At 52.1% G+C, this 17,127-nt stretch overlaps 2 protein-coding genes across 2 annotated transcripts; one reads left to right on the forward strand and one right to left on the reverse strand.

The window, feature by feature from the left end:
* The first annotated feature begins 2,532 nt into the window (after positions 1–2,532).
* Positions 2,533–12,649, forward strand: TM4SF5 (transmembrane 4 L six family member 5). The gene is made up of 5 exons (XM_029055404.2): positions 2,533–2,830; positions 7,155–7,235; positions 10,539–10,681; positions 11,401–11,587; positions 12,552–12,649. Exons 1-5 carry the CDS (start codon positions 2,660–2,662, stop codon positions 12,561–12,563), a joined length of 594 nt encoding a protein of 197 aa, XP_028911237.1. The 5' UTR covers positions 2,533–2,659; the 3' UTR covers positions 12,564–12,649.
* Positions 12,650–13,431: 782 nt separating this feature from the next.
* On the reverse strand, positions 13,432–15,981 carry VMO1 (vitelline membrane outer layer 1 homolog). Its single transcript, XM_029055413.1, has 3 exons — positions 15,825–15,981; positions 15,460–15,575; positions 13,432–13,763 (listed from the first exon to the last, which is right to left on the reverse strand). Exons 1-3 carry the CDS (start codon positions 15,963–15,965, stop codon positions 13,466–13,468), a joined length of 555 nt encoding a protein of 184 aa, XP_028911246.1. The 5' UTR covers positions 15,966–15,981; the 3' UTR covers positions 13,432–13,465.
* Between the last annotated feature and the right edge of the window lie 1,146 nt (positions 15,982–17,127).

Raw genomic sequence — 17,127 nt, forward strand, 5'->3', positions numbered from 1 at the left:
GGGCTCTACTCCGTCCCGATCCCCCTCGACCTCTCAGCCTTCGACACCTTCAACCACCCCCTTTCCCTGGAAATATTATCCAACCTCAGCTTCACTGTCAGTCTTCTCTCCCAGTTCTCCTCCTATCTCTCTGGCCGCTGATTCTCCATCTCTTTCAGGGGCTCCTCCTCTGCCTCTCACCCCCAACTGTGAGATTCCCTCAAGGCTCAGTTCTGGATCCTCTGTTATTTTCCAACTACACCCACTCAGAGAACTCATTCGCTCCCAGAGCTTCAACTACTATCTCTACGTAGATGATTCCCAATTCTACCTTTCCAGTCCCAAACTCAATCTTTCTCTGCAGTCTCACATTTCCTCCGGCCATCAGACCATCTCGATATGGATGTTCCACTGACACCTCAAGTGAATTGAAAAGACGAATGGCCTCATCTCCCCACGCAAACCCTGTCCTCTCACTGATTTTCTCAACACTGTAGACAACATCACCATCTTCCCTGTCTCACAAGCCCATTACCTTAACGTTTTCCTTGACTCAGCTCTCTCATTCAACCCACATATTCGGCTCTTCATAATATCTCTAGAATCCGTCCCTTCCTTAGCCAACAGACTGCTGCCATGCTGATCCAAGCACTTATCCAGTCCCACGCTGACTACTGCATCAGCCTCCTCACTGACTTCCCCGCCTCTTGTCTCTCCCCTCTTCATTCCATTCTTCACTCTGCCGCCCGGATCATTCTTCTACAAAAAGATTCAGTCCACATCTCCCCTCTCTTCAAAAACCTCCAGTGTTTGCCCATCCATCTCCAAATTAAATAGAAACTCCTTAGTATTGGCTTTAAGGCACTCAATCAGCCCTCCCCTTCCTACCTAACTTTGCTAATCAATCAATCAGCCATATTTATTGAGTGTTTACTGTCTGCAGAGCACTGAAGTAAGTGCTTAGGAGAGGAAAAGCACTTGAAAGAGTTGGTAGACACATTCTCTGTCCACAACGAGTTTATAATCTACAGAGGGAGATAGACATTGATATACATAAATAAATGACAGATAGGTACATAAGTGCTGTGGGACTGAAGGCGGGGTGAAAAAAGGGTGCAAATGCAAGCGCGAGGGCCATGCAGAAGGGAGTGGTAGAAGAGGAAATGAGGGCCTAGTCGGGGAAGGCCTTTTGGAGGAGATGAACCTTCAATAGGGCTTTGAAGGTGAGAAAAATGATAATCTAGGGTTAGTTCCCTGCCTAAAAGGAGCTTACAGTCTAAATGGGGAGACGGACATGAATATAAATACATAAATTATGGATTTGGACTAAAGTGCTATGGGGCTGAGGCAGGAAAACCCTATATTGAGCTGTGTTTTTGCTGAGGCACCAGGGAGCTGGATTAGCCCAGATGAAGGGGGCTGAGTCTGTTCCCGTGTTGCCCAAATCACGGGTTGGGATCAATCCATCAATCAGCTGTATTATTGAGTGCTTCCTGTGTGCACAGCACTGTCCTAAGTGCTTGGGAGAGGACAATAGAGTAATAAAGCAGACACATTCCCTGCCCAAAATGAGCTTAAAGTCTAATAATAACCGTAATTGAGTATTAGTTAAGCACTTGCTATATGCCAAGCACTGTACTAAACTCTGAGGTAGATGCAGTACAAGCAGATTGGGCACAGTTAGGGAGGGAGGGAGAATGGGGATTTTATCCCTCTTTCACAAATGAGGGACCTGAGGCAAGGTCAGGTGAAGTGACTAGCCCACGGTCACACAACAGGCAAGTGGTGGAGCAGGGATGAGAATCCAGGTCCCCTAATAATAATAATAATAATAATGCTTGTTAAAAGCTTATTACGTGCCAAGCACTGTTCTAAGTACTGGGGTAGGTACAAGTTAATCAGGGTGGACACAGTCCCTGTCCAACTTGGGGCTCACACTCTGAATTATCCATTTTACAGATGAGGGAACTAAGGCCTAGAGGAGTCAGACCACAAGCCTGGGAGTCAGAAAGATCTGGGTTCTAGTCCTGCCTCTGCTGTGTGACCTTAACTTCTCTGGGCCTCAGTTCCCTCATCCGTCAAGTGGGATTAAGAGTGGAAGCCCCATGTGGGACAGGGACTGTGTCCAACCTGATTACTATGTATCTACTCTAGTGCTTGGCACATAGTAAGTGCTTAACAACTATGATAATTTTATTATTATTATTATTATTATTACTAATAAATGACTTGCCCAAAGTCACATAGCAGACACGTGGCAGAGCCAGTATTAGAACCCTGGTCCATCTGACTCCCAGTCGTGGGCTCGATCCACTAAGCCCTGCTGATCCTTCCTACTAGTCTTTGCTGCTTCTCTATAACGCTCACTCTCATCTGAGCCGCTCTCTATGGGGTCTGTTTCACTTTCTCCCTGATGTCTCTCTCTCTCTCTTTCATTTCCCATTTCCGCTTCTCTGCTGCCCCCGCCCCTCCCTTCCCCAGGTGCCCTTCGTCCCAGGTTCTCCACTTATCTTCTCTCCGGAAAGTGGCAGGAGCAGGGACCAGGAGGCTGAGCTCCGCAACTCCATCCCCAGCTCTCCCTCCGTCTCCTGGACTCTCCGCCACCTGTGCCAGCCTGCCTGCCTGTCTCTGTCTGTCCACCTGTCTGCCTGCTGTCTTTCTGTCTGCTCTCCAGCCAGCTATGTGCACTGGGCAGTGTGCCCGCTGCGTGGGTCTCTTTCTGATCCCTCTGTCCCTGCTGTGCATCATAGGTAACGCCCTCCTTCTGGTCCCTAATGGAGAGACCAGTTGGACAAACCACCTCACGCTGCAGGTCTGGCTGATGGGAGGATTCATCGGGGGTGGTCTCATGGTGAGTGTTCGGGGCCAGGGGCTGGGGAGGAAGGAAGACCTGGAGGGGCGGGTGGGGGGCAAGCAAGGGAAGGGAAGGAGCCTGGGTCCCCCCAGGGGATGTTGCCATTGGCCTGAGAGCAGGCACTTCACTCATTCATTCAATCGTCTTTGTCGAGCTTATTGTGTATCGTACTCTCCCAAGCACTTAGAACAGTGCTTGCACACAGTAAGCACTCAATAAATAAGAAGCAGCATGGCATAGTAGACAGAGTACTGGCCTGGGAGTCAGAAGGTCATGGGTCTGCCACTTGTCTACTGTGTGACCTCGGGCAAGTCTCTTCACTTCTCTGAGCCTCAGTTCCCTCATCTGTCAAATGAGGATCGAGACTGTGAGCCCCACAAGGAACAGGCATTTTTCCAACTCTGCTGGTATCCACCCCAGGGCTTATTAAAGTGCCTGGCACACTATAAGTGCTTAACAAACATCATCATGATTAAGATCGAATGAATGTAGAGTGCTGTACTGTTTGGGAGAGTCCAATAGAACAATAAACACTCGTCCCTGCCCTCGACGAGCTTACAGTCTAGAGGGGGATATTAATCTTCCTCTAGTGCCGGGTTCTCCCTAGCACTGAGCTCCTCCGATCTCAGTGAAGAGCACTCCTGGACTGAGAGGAGAAAGTTCCTGCCCCAGTCTGAGCCCCCAAACCTCAATAATCCATCAATCAATCAATCAGTAGTGGTATATTCGGAGCGCTTACTGTGTGCCGAGAGTCCGATACAATATTAATGTCTGTCTCTCCCTCTAGACTGTCAGCTCGCTGTGGGCAGGGAACAGGTCTACCAACTCTGTTGGACTGAACTCTCCCAAGCGCGCAGGACAGTGCTCCACCCCCAGTAAGCGCTCCGTAAATACCATGGATTGATTGAAGAGATTGCCCACAAGGAGCTGACAATCTATAGGGTGACTATAGATCCAGAGCCAGCGAGACAGTGGGGATGGAACCCCTCCCACTCCTCCATCATCCCCACCCCCCCCATCTCCAGACCCCGGGGACCCAGGGCTCCCCGTCCCAGCTCCTCTACTCCCAAGACAGGACCCTGCCCAACCCGAGTTCAGGGACGTCTCCGATCTGGTGCTAGGACCAAAGTCCGTGAGGGTAAGAGATTGTCTGGTTGCTTGGTGGGTGGAGGTTGATAAGCTACTGAGTGATTGGGAACCATCCTTCAGGTGGACCAGGAAGAGGAAAGGTCAGGGGAGGTCGGTGCAGCATAACCTGCAATATCCGCAGACCAAAGAAAGCACCCAAATGGCAGGGAGGGAATATGTCTGTTTATTGTTTATTTATAATTGTTGCCATTATTATTAATTTATTTATTTATCTATTTATGTATATTCATGTCTGTCTCCCCCTCTAGACCGTAAGCTCATTCTGGGCTGGGAATGTGTCTGTTCGTTACTATATTGTAAAATAATAATAATTAAGGCATTTGTTAAACGCTTATTATGTGTCAAGCACTGTTCCAAGTGCTGGGGTAGATACAAGGTAATCAGACTGACCCACAAGGGGCTCACATTCTTAATCCCCATTTTACAGATGAGGTCAATGAGGCACAGAGAAGTTAAGAGACTTGCCCAAGGTCACACAGCAGACAAGTGGCAGTGTCAGAATTAGAAGCCACTTCAACTCACTTCCAAAGCTGGTGGTCTTTTCACTAAACCACCTGCTTCTAGGCCACTCTCCCAAGTGCTTAGTACAATGCTTTGCATACAGTTAGCACTCAATAAATACCACTGAATGAATGAATCTTGTTCTATTGTACTCTCCCAAGCTCGTAGTACAGTACTCTGCAAACAGTAAGCACTCAATAAATACCATTGAATGAATGAAAGGGACTCACGAGTAGCAGAACAGTCTAGTGGAAAGAGCCTGGGCCTGGGAGTCAGAGGTACTGGGTTCTAATCCTGACCCCACTACTTGCCTTCTGTGTGACCTTGGGCAAGTCACTTCATTTCTTTCCTAGTTCCCCTGTCAATCAATTAATCAATCAGTGGTATTTATTGAGTTCAGAACACTGTACTAAGTGCTTGGGAGAGTACAGTACCACAGAATTGGTAGACACATTCCCTGCCCATAACGAGCTTGCAATCTAGAGGAGGATACAGGCATTAATTTAACTGAATAATTGTACAGTGCTCTACACATAGTAAGTGTTCAATAAATATGACTGATTGAATGATTGATTGATTGGCCTCTTGGAGGCACTCCCCGTTTAATTCCCAATATCTCCCCAATCGTATGGATAGAGCCCAAACCTGCAAATCAGAAGGACTTACTCAAGGTCACACAGCAGACATGTGGCAGAGCCGGGATGAGAATCCAGGTCCTTCTGACTCCCAGGTCCGGGCTCTATCCACTAAGTCACACTGCTTCTTTTAGATTATCAGGCCAGACAAGGGACCCGGCCCATATGGGAGAGAGGGAGGGAGGAAGAGAAGAGCGTGGCTCTTATTCCCATTTTATAGGAGAGGAAACTAAGGCCTGGGGAGGTCAGTAACTTGACCAGAGTTGCAAAGCAGGCAGGGGGCAGAGCCAGGACTAGAACCCCCTTACTTCTGACTCCCGGGGTCACAGTCTGTCCGCTAGGCCACGCTGCCTTCCACTAAGGTACTTTCAGAATCAACCCAGTCTGATTTGACCCCGTTCCCTATCTCGAGGTCCCTCTTCCTCCCGTTTCCACTATTCTTAAATAATTTGGGTGGGTCTGTCTCCCCACTCTTAGACCATGAACTCCTTGAGGGCAGGGACCATGTCTACCAACTCTTCGGAACTCTCCTTCTCCCAAGTGCTTAGCTCGGAGAACGTTGATTAATTGGGTGGGGGCCATCAATGGTATTTATTGGGCTGTACTGTACTAAAGGAGTGGGAGTGGAGGATAGGAGACACATGATCCTTGCCCTCAGGGAGAGAACAGTCTAGTAGGAGAGGCAGCCACTAAAAGAATTTGCAGAGAGAAGAGGACAAAGGTGACATTCTCTCAGTCAAATTCTCTCCCGCTTCCTCTGTAGCGGGAAGATCAGCAGGCTGGATACCAACAGCTTCATTTACATAGGTGCCACCTGATTGACTCAAAAATGATTCACTTTCTAGCTTCTCCCTCACTGGTTCAAAGAAGAGTGGCTCTGACTCTTTCCTGTTTGGCTTGGGGTCTGCTCTGACCCTTGGCTCCTTTTCTCCTTCACTCCTTTGGGAAGGAGGGAGGGAAATGCATGTGGCAGATCTGGGGGTGGGAGTGGGGGTGGCGGAGAAGGGGTGCCACCCCTCCCCCCGGAGTGGGAGCCCTCCCCCTCCACACCCAATCCCACAGTCACTTCAGTAGTCATATCACCTGATGCTCTGTATTCACTTGTCCATTCATGCTTGTTATTTTTAAACTGCGTTTACCTCTTCCCTAGTTTGACATTCCTTTTCCTGTGTGCTCCTTTCTCTCTCCCACTAGCCTGAAAAGTCCCTGAGGGAAGGGATTGTGTGTCAAATACTCTGATGGAATCTCAAAATGCCAAATTCAGTCACTTGCACATCATAAGCGCTTTCTAGATTCCAGGGGTGAGGAGTGGGTTTTACACTCCTCTGTAAAGGACTTGTAAGCTCCTGGTGGGTAGGGATCGCCTCTACCACCCCTAACCTGATTACCTTGTATCTACCCCAGCTCTGAGAACAGTGCTTGGCACATGATAAGCACTTAACAAGTACCATAATTATTATTATTATCGTATTGGACTCTCCCAAGCACTCAGTATAGCGCTCCAACACAAACTAAATACAGAAGCAGCATGGCTTAATGGATCGAGCACAGGCCTGGGAGTCAAGAAGGACAAGAGTCCTAATCCCAACTCTGCCACTCATCTGCTGTGTGACCTTGGGCAAGATATTTAACTTCTCTGTGCCTCAGTCACCTCATCTGTAAAATGGGGATAAAGACTGTGAACCCCAGGTGGGACATGGACTATATCCAACATGATTACTTTGTATCTGCTCTAGCGCTTAGAACAGTGGCTGGCACATAGTAAGCACTTAAAAAATGCCATTAAAAAAAGAAATGCTCAATAAATAATAATAATTACGGTACTTACTACATGCCAAGCACTGTTCTAGGACCAAGCTGATCAGGTTGGACACAGACCTTGTCCCACATGAGGCTCACACTCTTAATCCCCAAATACCACTGATTGGCTGGAGGGCAGGGAGGTGGGAAGCGATCAGATAGTGGGGGGAGGGTGGCAGGGTTGGAGGGGGGCGGCTGAACCCCTTGATCTGTCCGTCCGCCCTGCCCCCGTGTAGGTGCTGAGTTCCGGGATCAAGGCCGTGAGAGCCGGAGGCAAGGGCTGCTGCGGGGCTGGCTGCTGTGGGAACCGCTGCCGGGTAAGGGCCCCCCCGAGACCCCCCAACCTCCTGCCTAAACGGATCCTACTTCACCCAGCCTTCAGGCCGGGCCCCTATCGCCCACCTTCCGGGGCTCACCACCTCCGCCCTCTCCCACCGCCCTCCGTCCGGGCCCCCACTTCCCATCTTCTCCACCCCACTGCCCTCCTGATAGGACCCGAACTCTAGGTATGAGGCCCCGGGCCGGAGGGATTGTGGGTGAGTGTTCTCCCTCGGAGGCTGAAAGCAGAGCGGCCTAGTGGACAGAGCCTGGTGTGGGAGTCAGAGGACCCGGATTCTGGATCCAGATCCACCACTTTCCTGCTGTGTGACCTTGGGGAAGTCACTCCACTCCTCTGAGCCTCAGTTTCCTCATCTGTAAAATAGGGATTAAGACTGTGTGTCCCATATGGGACAGGGACTGTGTCCAACTTTTGTTTTGTTTTGTTGTCTGTCTCACCCATCTAGACTGTGACCCCGTTGTTGAGAAGGGATTGTCTCTATCTGTTGCCAAATTGTACTTTCCAAGTGCTTAGTACAGTGCTCCGTACACAGTAAGCGCTCACTAAATACGATTGAATGAATTAGCTTGTCTCTACTCCAGCACTTAATATAGTGTTTGGCACATAATAAGCACTTAACAAATGTCATAAAAATAGAAATAAAGGGTGAGCTGGCAGGGTGAGCTAGCTAGAGCTGCCCCAAAAACTGTGAGGGCACAGCTAATGATGCCTCTAAAATGCCACATCAGGGAGTAGGTGCCCATGCCTTTGCCCAAGCCCTGGGCAAAGGGCTAGATGTCAGGCCGAATTCATCGGCTTCAAGTTTATCCTTTCATGCTTTAACTCTGCCCTCTCCTCTGCCCAGCAAAATGATTTCTCCACCCTTATTGACACCCATGCCCATCGCCCTCACCAGTTGTTCCAGATGTTTAACTCCCTCCTCAAACCCTCTGTCCCTCCGCCTCCTCCGTCCCTCGCCCCCAATGACCTGACCACCTACTTTATTAAGAAAATTGACACGATTAGGCGTGACCTCCCTAAAATCTCCCCTGCCCCTCTCCAACCCCTCCCTCTTCCTGCGCCGTCTTCAACTCTCCCATCTTTCCCAGCAGTATCTTTAGAGATCTCCTGCTTCCTCTCAAAATCCATCCCCTCCACCTGCGCATCCGACCCCATTCCTTCACACCTTATTGAAACACTTGTCCCCTTCCTTCTTCCCTCCCTAAAAGCCACCTTCAACTGTTCTCTCTCCAGTGGCTTCTTCCCCACTGCTTTCCAACATGCCCATGTCTCCCCTATCCTAAAAAAACCCTCCCTTGACCCCACGACTCCCTCCAGTTATCACCCCATCTCCCTCCTACCATTCCTCTCCAAACTCCTCGAGCGAGTCATTGACACCTGCTGTCTCAAATTCCTCTTCTCCAATTCTCTCATTTCCTTCCAATCTGGCTTCCATCCCCTTCACTCCACAGAAACCACCCACTCAAAGGTCATCAATGACCTCCTCCTCGCCAAATCCAACGGCCTCTACTCCATCCGAATCCTTCTTGACCTCTCAGCTGCCTTTGACACTGTCAGCCACCCCTTTCTCCTGGAAACATTATCCAACCTCGGCTTCACTGACCCTGTCCTCTCCCGGTTCTCCTCTTATCTCTCTGGTTGCTCGTTCTCAGTCTCGTTCATGGGCTCCTCCTCTGCCTCCCAACCCCTAACTTTGGGGGTCCCTCAAGGTTCAATTCTGGGTTCCCTTCTATTCTCTATCTACACCCACTTCCTTGGAGAATTCATTTGCTCCCATGGCTTCAACCACCACCTTTATGCAAATGATTCCCAAATCTACATCTCCAGCCCTCATCTCTCTCTCTCTCTGCAGTCTCGTATTTCCTCCTGCCTTCAGGACATCTCTACTTGAATGTCCTCCTGTCATCTCAAGCTTAACATGTCCCAAACTGAACTCCTTATCTTCCCACCCAAACTCCACTCTCCCCCTGACTTTTCCAACACTGTAGATGGCACTATCCTTCTTCCTGTCTCACAAGCCCATAACCTTGGTGTTGTCCTCCCATTCAACCCACAGATTCAATACATAACTAAATCCTATCTATTCCACCTTCACAGTATCACTAAATCCACCCTTTCTTCTCCATCCAAACTGCTACCATGTTAATTCAATCACTTACCCTATCCCGCCTTGATTACTGTATCAGCCTCCTTGTTGCCCTCCCTCCCTCCTGCCTCTGCCCAACTCTAGTCCATACTTCACTCTGCTGCCTGGATCATTTTTCTTCAAAAACGTTCAGGCCATGTTTCCCCACTCCTCAAGAAACTCCATCCACCTCCGCATCAAATGAGAACTCCTCACCATTGGATTTCAAGCAGTCAATCCCCTTGCCCCCTCCTACCTTACCTTGCTACTCTCCTATTACAACCCAGCCTGCACACTCCACTCCCCTAATGCCAACCTCTCACTGTACTTCGATCTTATCTTTCTCGCTGCCGACCCCTCACCCACACCCTGTCTCTGGTCTGGAACGCCCTCTCTCCTCAAATCTGACAATGACTCTTCCCACCTTCAAAGCCTTACTGAAGGCCCATCTGGTCCAAGAGGACTTCCCCAACTAAGCCCTCCTTTCCCTTTCTCCCGTTCCCTCTGCGTCGCTCTTCCTTGCTCCCTTTATTCATCCCCCGTCCCAGCCCCACACCACTTATGTCCATCTTTGTCATTGATTTATTTCTATGAATGTCTGTCTCTCCCTCTAGACTGTAAGCTCGATGTGGGCAGGGAATGTGTCTGTTTATTGTTATACTGTCCTCTCCCAAGAGCTTAGTACAGTGCTCTGCATACAGGAAATGTTCAACATATACGGCTGAATGAGCAATTGAATGAAAGTTTTGGTCCAAGGCCCCCGACCCACTCCCTGCTGCCAGATAACTTCAGCCCACTGGCCATCTTTGAGATGGAGATGACCAGTTGCCTCCCAACTGAGGCAACAAGGCCAGAGCTTACATCTCTGACTGTCTTTATCCAGCTCTAAGACTCCCACACTTTTTTTTTAATGGTATTTGTTAAGTGCTCACTATGTGCCAGCCACTGAACTAAGTGCTGGAATAGTTACAAGTCAATCAGGTTGAACACAGTCACACTCAATTCCCATTTTACAGATAAGGGAACCGAGGCCCAGAGAAGTGAGGTGACTTGTTCAAGGTCACCCAGCAGAGAGTCCCCTGAATCTCGGTCCCAGGCTCTAGCCACTAGGCAACCCTGCTTCTCACACTACTCCTCCTGTCCCTTGCTCCCCAGATGCTGAGCTCTTTTTGCTCCTCAGCTTTTGGGGTGCTGGGGTCCTTGTACTGTCTCACGGTATCTGGCTCCGGGCTGCAGAATGGGCCAATCTGCTTGCAGAACAGCACGGGGAAATGGGGGTATCCCTTCAAGGAATCCAGGTGAGGCCTGAACCCTACAATAAATATCTCCTCCCTTCCTCCCTCCTTCTGCCTCGCCCTTGCTCCCTCCACTTTCCCACTTTTCTCCCTCTGGTGTACCCCACGTGTGACTTTTCCCGTGTCCCCTCCGCCCTGTGGAATTTCCCACGTCCACTTGTGACCTTTTTGCCCCTACTCATGGCGTTCTCCAAGCACACCAGAGAGCATTTTGAGTCCCACTCGTGATGTTCCCTTGCCTGCCTATGACCTATTCACCCCCACTCGTGATGTTCCCCACTCCCGTCTGTGAGTGATTCATCCCCCATGTGTGACGTTCCCCGTGTCCATCTGTGAGAGATTCACTCCCCCACTCGTAACGTCCCCCATGCCTGCCTGTGACCGATTCACCCCCCACTCGTGATGTTTCAGTTCACTGTGGGTGGGGAATGTATCTGTCATATTGCTCCACTGTCCTCTCCTAAGCGCTTAGTCCAGTGCTCTGCACACAGTAAGCACTCGATTGATGGGGGACCCACTCGTGACCAATTCGCCCCCACTGGTGATGTCCCCCATGCTCACCCGCGACTCTTCCCTGACCATCCCCCTTGTGGTCCACTCCCCTGGGGCTCCACCTGGTCCCCTTCATGTGCCTGGCCCCCACATGTCACGCGTGGTCCCCATGTGGCTCCCCCTTGCCCTACGATCACATGTCTCCACCCGGACGCCGTCCATCCGGGCAGCGGGAGTTACCTTCACAATGAGTCCTGGTGGAGTGAGTGCATGGAGCCCCCTGGGGTGGTCCGCTGGAACATGGTGCTGTTCTCGCTGCTGGTGGCCTCTTCCGCCCTGGAGTTACTGCTCTGCGGGACGCAGCTCGTCAATGCGGCGCTCGGCGTGTTCTGCGGGGATTGCCGCAAGGGCAAAGGGGTGAGCGAGCCCTTCGTGGGATAAGAGGCCCTGGGGTGGGGGTCCACGGGTGGGCCGGCCCCGTGGGCAGGGTGGAGGGCCGAGGGAGTCAGTCGCTCAGTTGGTCATGTGCAGCACGCTGGATTAAGCGCTTGGGGGAGTCCACTACAACTACCAACGGATACATTCTCTGCCCACAGAGAGCTTGCAGTCTAGACAGTAATAGAAATAAGGAAATTACTGCTAGCAATCCATTAATCAATCAGTGGCATTTATTGAGTGCTTAATCTGTGCAGGGCACTGGACTAAGTGCTGGGGAGAAGCCAACACAACAACATAACAGACACATTCCCTGCCCACAATGAGTTGACAGTCTAGAGGGGGAGATAGACATTGATAGAAATAAATAAATTATAGATTCCAATCCATTAATCAATCAATGACATTTACTGAGTGCTTACTGGGTGCAGAGCACTCTACTAAGAGCTTGGGAGAGGACAATAGAACAATATGACGGACACTTGCCCTGCCCATGACAAGCTTACAGTCTAAGGGGGAGACAGGCAATAATAGAAATAAATAAATGAAGGAGATGGACATAAGTGCTGTGGGGCCGAGGCAGACATTAATATAGATAAATAAATGACGGAGATGGACATAAGTGCTGTGGGGCCGAGGCAGACGTTAATATAGATAAATAAATGACGGAGATGGACATAAGTGCTGTGGGGCCGAGACAGACGTTAATATAAATAAAGAAACGACAGATATGGACATAAATGCTGCAGGGCTGGGAGGGAGGATGAATAAAGAGAGCGAGTCTGGGTGACGCAGAAGGGAGTGGGGGAAGAAGAAAGGAGGACTTAGTCAGGGAAGGCCTCTTGGAGGAGACGGGCCTTCAATAAGGCTTGGAAGAGGGGGAGAGTGATTGTGTGTGGGATGTGAGCTCAGCTCCTCCCTCTGTTTCCTCTGTTCCCCTATGCAGGGTAATTCCTAGTGAAGGCCGGACCAGCGTGGCTTCTTCCCCTAAGAGGCCCACCCCTCCGCCTGACACAGGGAGACCAATAAACCGGTTTGACCCCAGAGATGGCCTCCTCTACTGCTTCTGCTTCCGACCTGGAGGGGCTGAGGTGGAATCGGGGGGCCCGGGTCCTCCCCCAATACCGTTCTCCTTAGACTGTGAGCCCTGGGTGGAGCAGGGACTGTGTCCACCCTGATTATCTTGTATTTATCCCAGTGCTTGGCATCCGTTCCTCACCCAGTAACCCATCTGACCTCAACCCTGGGAGTCAGATGGTCATGAGTTCTAATCCCAGCTCTGCCACGTGCCTGACGTGTGACCTTGGACAAGTCGCTTTACTTCTCTGGGCCTCGGTTCCCTCATCCGTAAAACGGGGGTTTTGGGACCGTGAACCCCTGTGGGCCCGGGACTGTGTCCAACCCGATTTGCTTGAAGTCATGGTCATCGTTAAGTGCTTACAGTGTCTCAAGCACTGTTCTAAGCGCTGGGGCAATACAAGCAAGTTGGGGTTGGACACGGTTCCTGTCGCACGTTGGGCTCATGGGCTCCATCCCCATTATACAGATGAGGTTACCGAGGCCCCGAGAAGTGAAGCGTACTCACCCCAGCGCTTAGTAGAGTGCCTGGCGAATAGTAGGCGCTCAACAAATACCACAAGAAGCATCATTAAAGGAAGAGCACCTGGCAGAGTGCTCTGCATACAGGAAGCTCTCCCTAAATACAATGGAATGAATGGACGAGGCAGGAGAGCGGGGCGGGGTTCGGCTGAATTTTAATGATCACAAAGGCGGGGTTCGGTGGGGGTAGGGTAGGGGGCAGGGGGCTCGGGACGCCTGGGTCCCCCCCAGTCCCTCCCGGTCCGTCCCCTCCCCGGTCCCTCAGTCACTGCAGCAGAAGAAGCGGGCGTCGTTGAGGGCCGTGTCGTCTTGCAGGCCCCTCGGGGGGTCCACCTTGGTCTGGAGGCCGCAGACGCCCTTGGGGCAGGGGTTGCTCCAGGGCCCAAAGCGACCCCAGCCCAGGCCGGGCCCGGCCACGACGGCGCCCCCCGAGCAGCGGAAGCGCACATCGTTGGCCGCAGTGTCGTCGCCCAGCCCGGCCGGGCTCTCCACCCGCAGCGAGAAGGCCTGGAGGAAGCCGCCCCCCGGACACCACTCCGGCTCCGACCACGACCCCCACCTGACAGACACAAAGCCGGGGGGAGGGGGACGGGCTTATCAGGCCTGGGGGCTGGGGGGAGACGCCTCCCTCTCCTTCTCCGGGGTCCCGAGGCCCTGCCCCCCTCCTTTCTTTTCGTTATGGGCAAGGAACGTATCTGCTTATTGTACTGTCCCGAGCGCTTAGTACAGTGCTGTGCACCCTAAGCGTTCCATAAAAGCCATGGATTGATTGATTGACATATTAATGCTTGTCTCCCCCTCTACGCTGTAAACTCGTTAGGGGTAGGGAACGTGTCTGTTTATTCCCTTGCATTATCCACTCCCGAGCGCTTAGTACAGTGCTCTGCACACAGTAATCGCTCGATAAATGCCATGGATTGATTGACTTGTACTAATGCCGGTCTCCCCCTCTGGGCTGTAAATTCATTATAGGTCAGAAACGTGTCTGCTTAATTCTCTTGTACTGTCCCTCCCAAGCGCTTAGTACAGTGCTCTGAACACAGTAAGCGCTCAATAAATACCAATGATTGACTCCCCCACTAGACTGTAAGCTCCTGGGGAGATCGCACCTACCAACTCTATTGTCCTCTCCCAAGTGTTTAGCGCAATGTTCTGCACATAGCAAGCACTCAATACATACCACCGATTGAGGGAGGGCACCACGTCTGTCAAATCTAGGGTTCTCTCCCAAGCGTTTAGTACAGTGCTCTGCACAGAGTAAGCGCTCAGTACACACCACTGAGGGCAGGGACCATGTCTACCAACTCTATTGCCCTCTCCCAAGCATTTAGTACAGTGCGCTGCACACAGTCAGAGCTCAATTCCTGCCACTGAGCGCAGGAATCGCGTCTACTGACAATGTGGTCCTCTCCCAAGCGTTTAATACAGTGGTCTGCACAAAATAAGAGCTCAATACACACCACTGAGGGCTGAGATCGCGTCCGCCAACTCTAGGGTCCTCTCTCAAGCGTCTAGCCCAGTGCTTTGCATGCAGTGAGCGCTCAATACATACCACGGGAGGCCTGATTGACTCCTGTCCCTGGTGTCCCCGTCCACCCAGTCGGCGGGGAGGTCACGTGACCGCTGCACTAGCTGGGGGGGTCGTCTCTCGGCCTTCTTCCGCCCCCTGCCGGACGGCAGAGGGAAGAACAGCCCGGGCGGCAGGAGCTGGGAGTTGGGGGGGCTCCGGGCTGAGATTTGGGGGGCCTCCAGGCTGGGCTGGTCATGGTCTCCTAGATCCAGCCCCGGACTCACTCGCTCCTCTAGACTGCAAACTCGCTGTGGGCAGGGAATGCGCCTATTATATCCCGCCTCCACCACTTGTCTGCTGTGTGACCTTAGCCAAGTCCCTTCACTTCTCTGTGCCTCAATTCCCCCATCTGCAAAATGAGGATTAAGACTCTGAGTCCCATATGGGACAGGGTCTGCGTCAAACCCGATTGACTCGTATCTACCCCAGCGCTTAGAACAGTGCCTGGCACACCGTAATAATATTATTGATAATTATGGTATTTGTTAAGCGCTTATGATGTGCCAGGCACTGTACTAAGTACTTAACAAGTACCACAGTTATTATTGTATTGTTCTGTTGGACTCTCCCAGGCGCTCAGTTCAGTGTTCTGCACACACTAAGCCCTCAATAAATACGATTGATGGACTGACTCTCCCTTCCGCTGGGGAAGGGGAGGGGGCCGAAGAGGTGAAGTTTCTCGCACCTTCCGGATTTTGACTCCACCACGTGGGCGTTGAGCTTGGAGTTTCCTCGGGTGCAGTGGAGGCGGATCCCGTTCAGAGCCGTGTCGTCCAGGGACCCTCCCTGGGGGGGCTCCACCTGCAAAGTGGGGACGGGGTTAGGGAGGCGAGCACTCACCTTCCCCAGCCCCCATCTCGCTCCCTGCAGAACCCCGGCGTCCCGTACCCACCCAGCAGCTCGCTTCCACTCCACGCCCCCGACAAGGGGCATGGGACTCTCCCAAGGGCTTAGTACAGTGCTCCGAGCACAGTAAGCGCTCAATAGATAAGATTAAATGAATGAATGAATGAATGAATGAATGAATGAAAAGAGGGTCAGAGTTCTGACCTTGAGAGAGAAGCCGCTGGCAACGAAGCCTTGAGGACACATCTCGGGCCAGGCCCACTCGCCCCAGGGACCCCCATTGGCCACCTCGATGACGGTGGTGTAGAAGGGATCCAGCCACTTCTGGGGGGCTCCTCGAGCCATCCTCTCCCCAGGTTCCCCTCCTGAGCTCCTCCCCAGAAACAGCAGCAGAAGCAGCAGCAGCCTGGCTCCCCGTGTCCAGGCCATGCCCTCGGCGCTCTGCTCCTGCCTCTGCCCCCTCTGCCAGTTTTATACCCCCCAGAACCTTGGATTGCGGTAGGGGCCGGAACAATTAGCTGAAATCCAAGACTAATCGCTTCCTGGAAACCTGGGCGGTTTAGCCCACATTTCCAGTTAATCCTCCCCATCTCCCCACCCCCGGCCCCCGTAGCCACTTGGGCCTCCTGCCTCTCCCAATCTGGCCAACCTCCCATCGGGAGAGATTATGTACCTAACCGTCCCCACCCGCTCAGACCCTCTGAGGGACCCAGGTGTCCAGGGGCCCAGGTCATCTCTTTGTCACCCTTTCACTTGGATTGACACCTTTTATTCACCGCTCCCCCTCAGGCCCACCGTGGCACTTCTGTCTGGAATCCTCATATATTAATCTATATTAATGCCCGTCCCCACCTCTCGACTGTAAACTCCTTGTGGTTAGGGAACATGCCTACCATCCCTGTTGTATTGTCCTCTCCCAAGTGCTTTGTATAGTGTTCTGCACATAGTAAGAGCTCAATTAATGGGAAGCCCCCTGGCCTAGTGGATAGACCACGGGCCTGGATGTCTGAAGGCCATGAGTTCTAATTTCGGCTCTACCGCTTGTTTCCTGTGTGACTTGGGCAAATCACTTCACTTCTTTGTGCCTGTTACCTCATCCATAAAATGGGGATTGAGACGGTGACTTGACTCGAGACTGTGTCCCATCCGATTTACTTGTATCTACCTCAGAATTTAGTATAGTAAGCACTTAACAGATACCACAGTTTGTTGTTATTATTATCATTATTCCCAGGGGTCGAAGGGATAGGGGCGCCCGGGAGAGGGGAGATAAGGGTGCCCGACCCCCGAGGGGCTTAGAGGAGGCTGAGCCCTCCCTCTCCGGACCCTGGTCCTGGAGGTGGGCGTGGGGACCGGGGGATCACGGCTGGGGGAGGAAAGGGGCTCCACGCTAGCCAATGGGCAGGGAGGATCCCCCCCGGCCGGGGCGGCCCTGGACCAATCCCAGGGGCCCGGGGTGGCGGGGAGGGGGCGGTTGTCCGGGGGGAGGGGATGGGCAGGACCCTGG

This window comes from Ornithorhynchus anatinus, chromosome X5, assembly GCF_004115215.2.
Source record: "Ornithorhynchus anatinus isolate Pmale09 chromosome X5, mOrnAna1.pri.v4, whole genome shotgun sequence".
Taxonomy (NCBI): Eukaryota; Metazoa; Chordata; class Mammalia; order Monotremata; family Ornithorhynchidae; genus Ornithorhynchus; species Ornithorhynchus anatinus.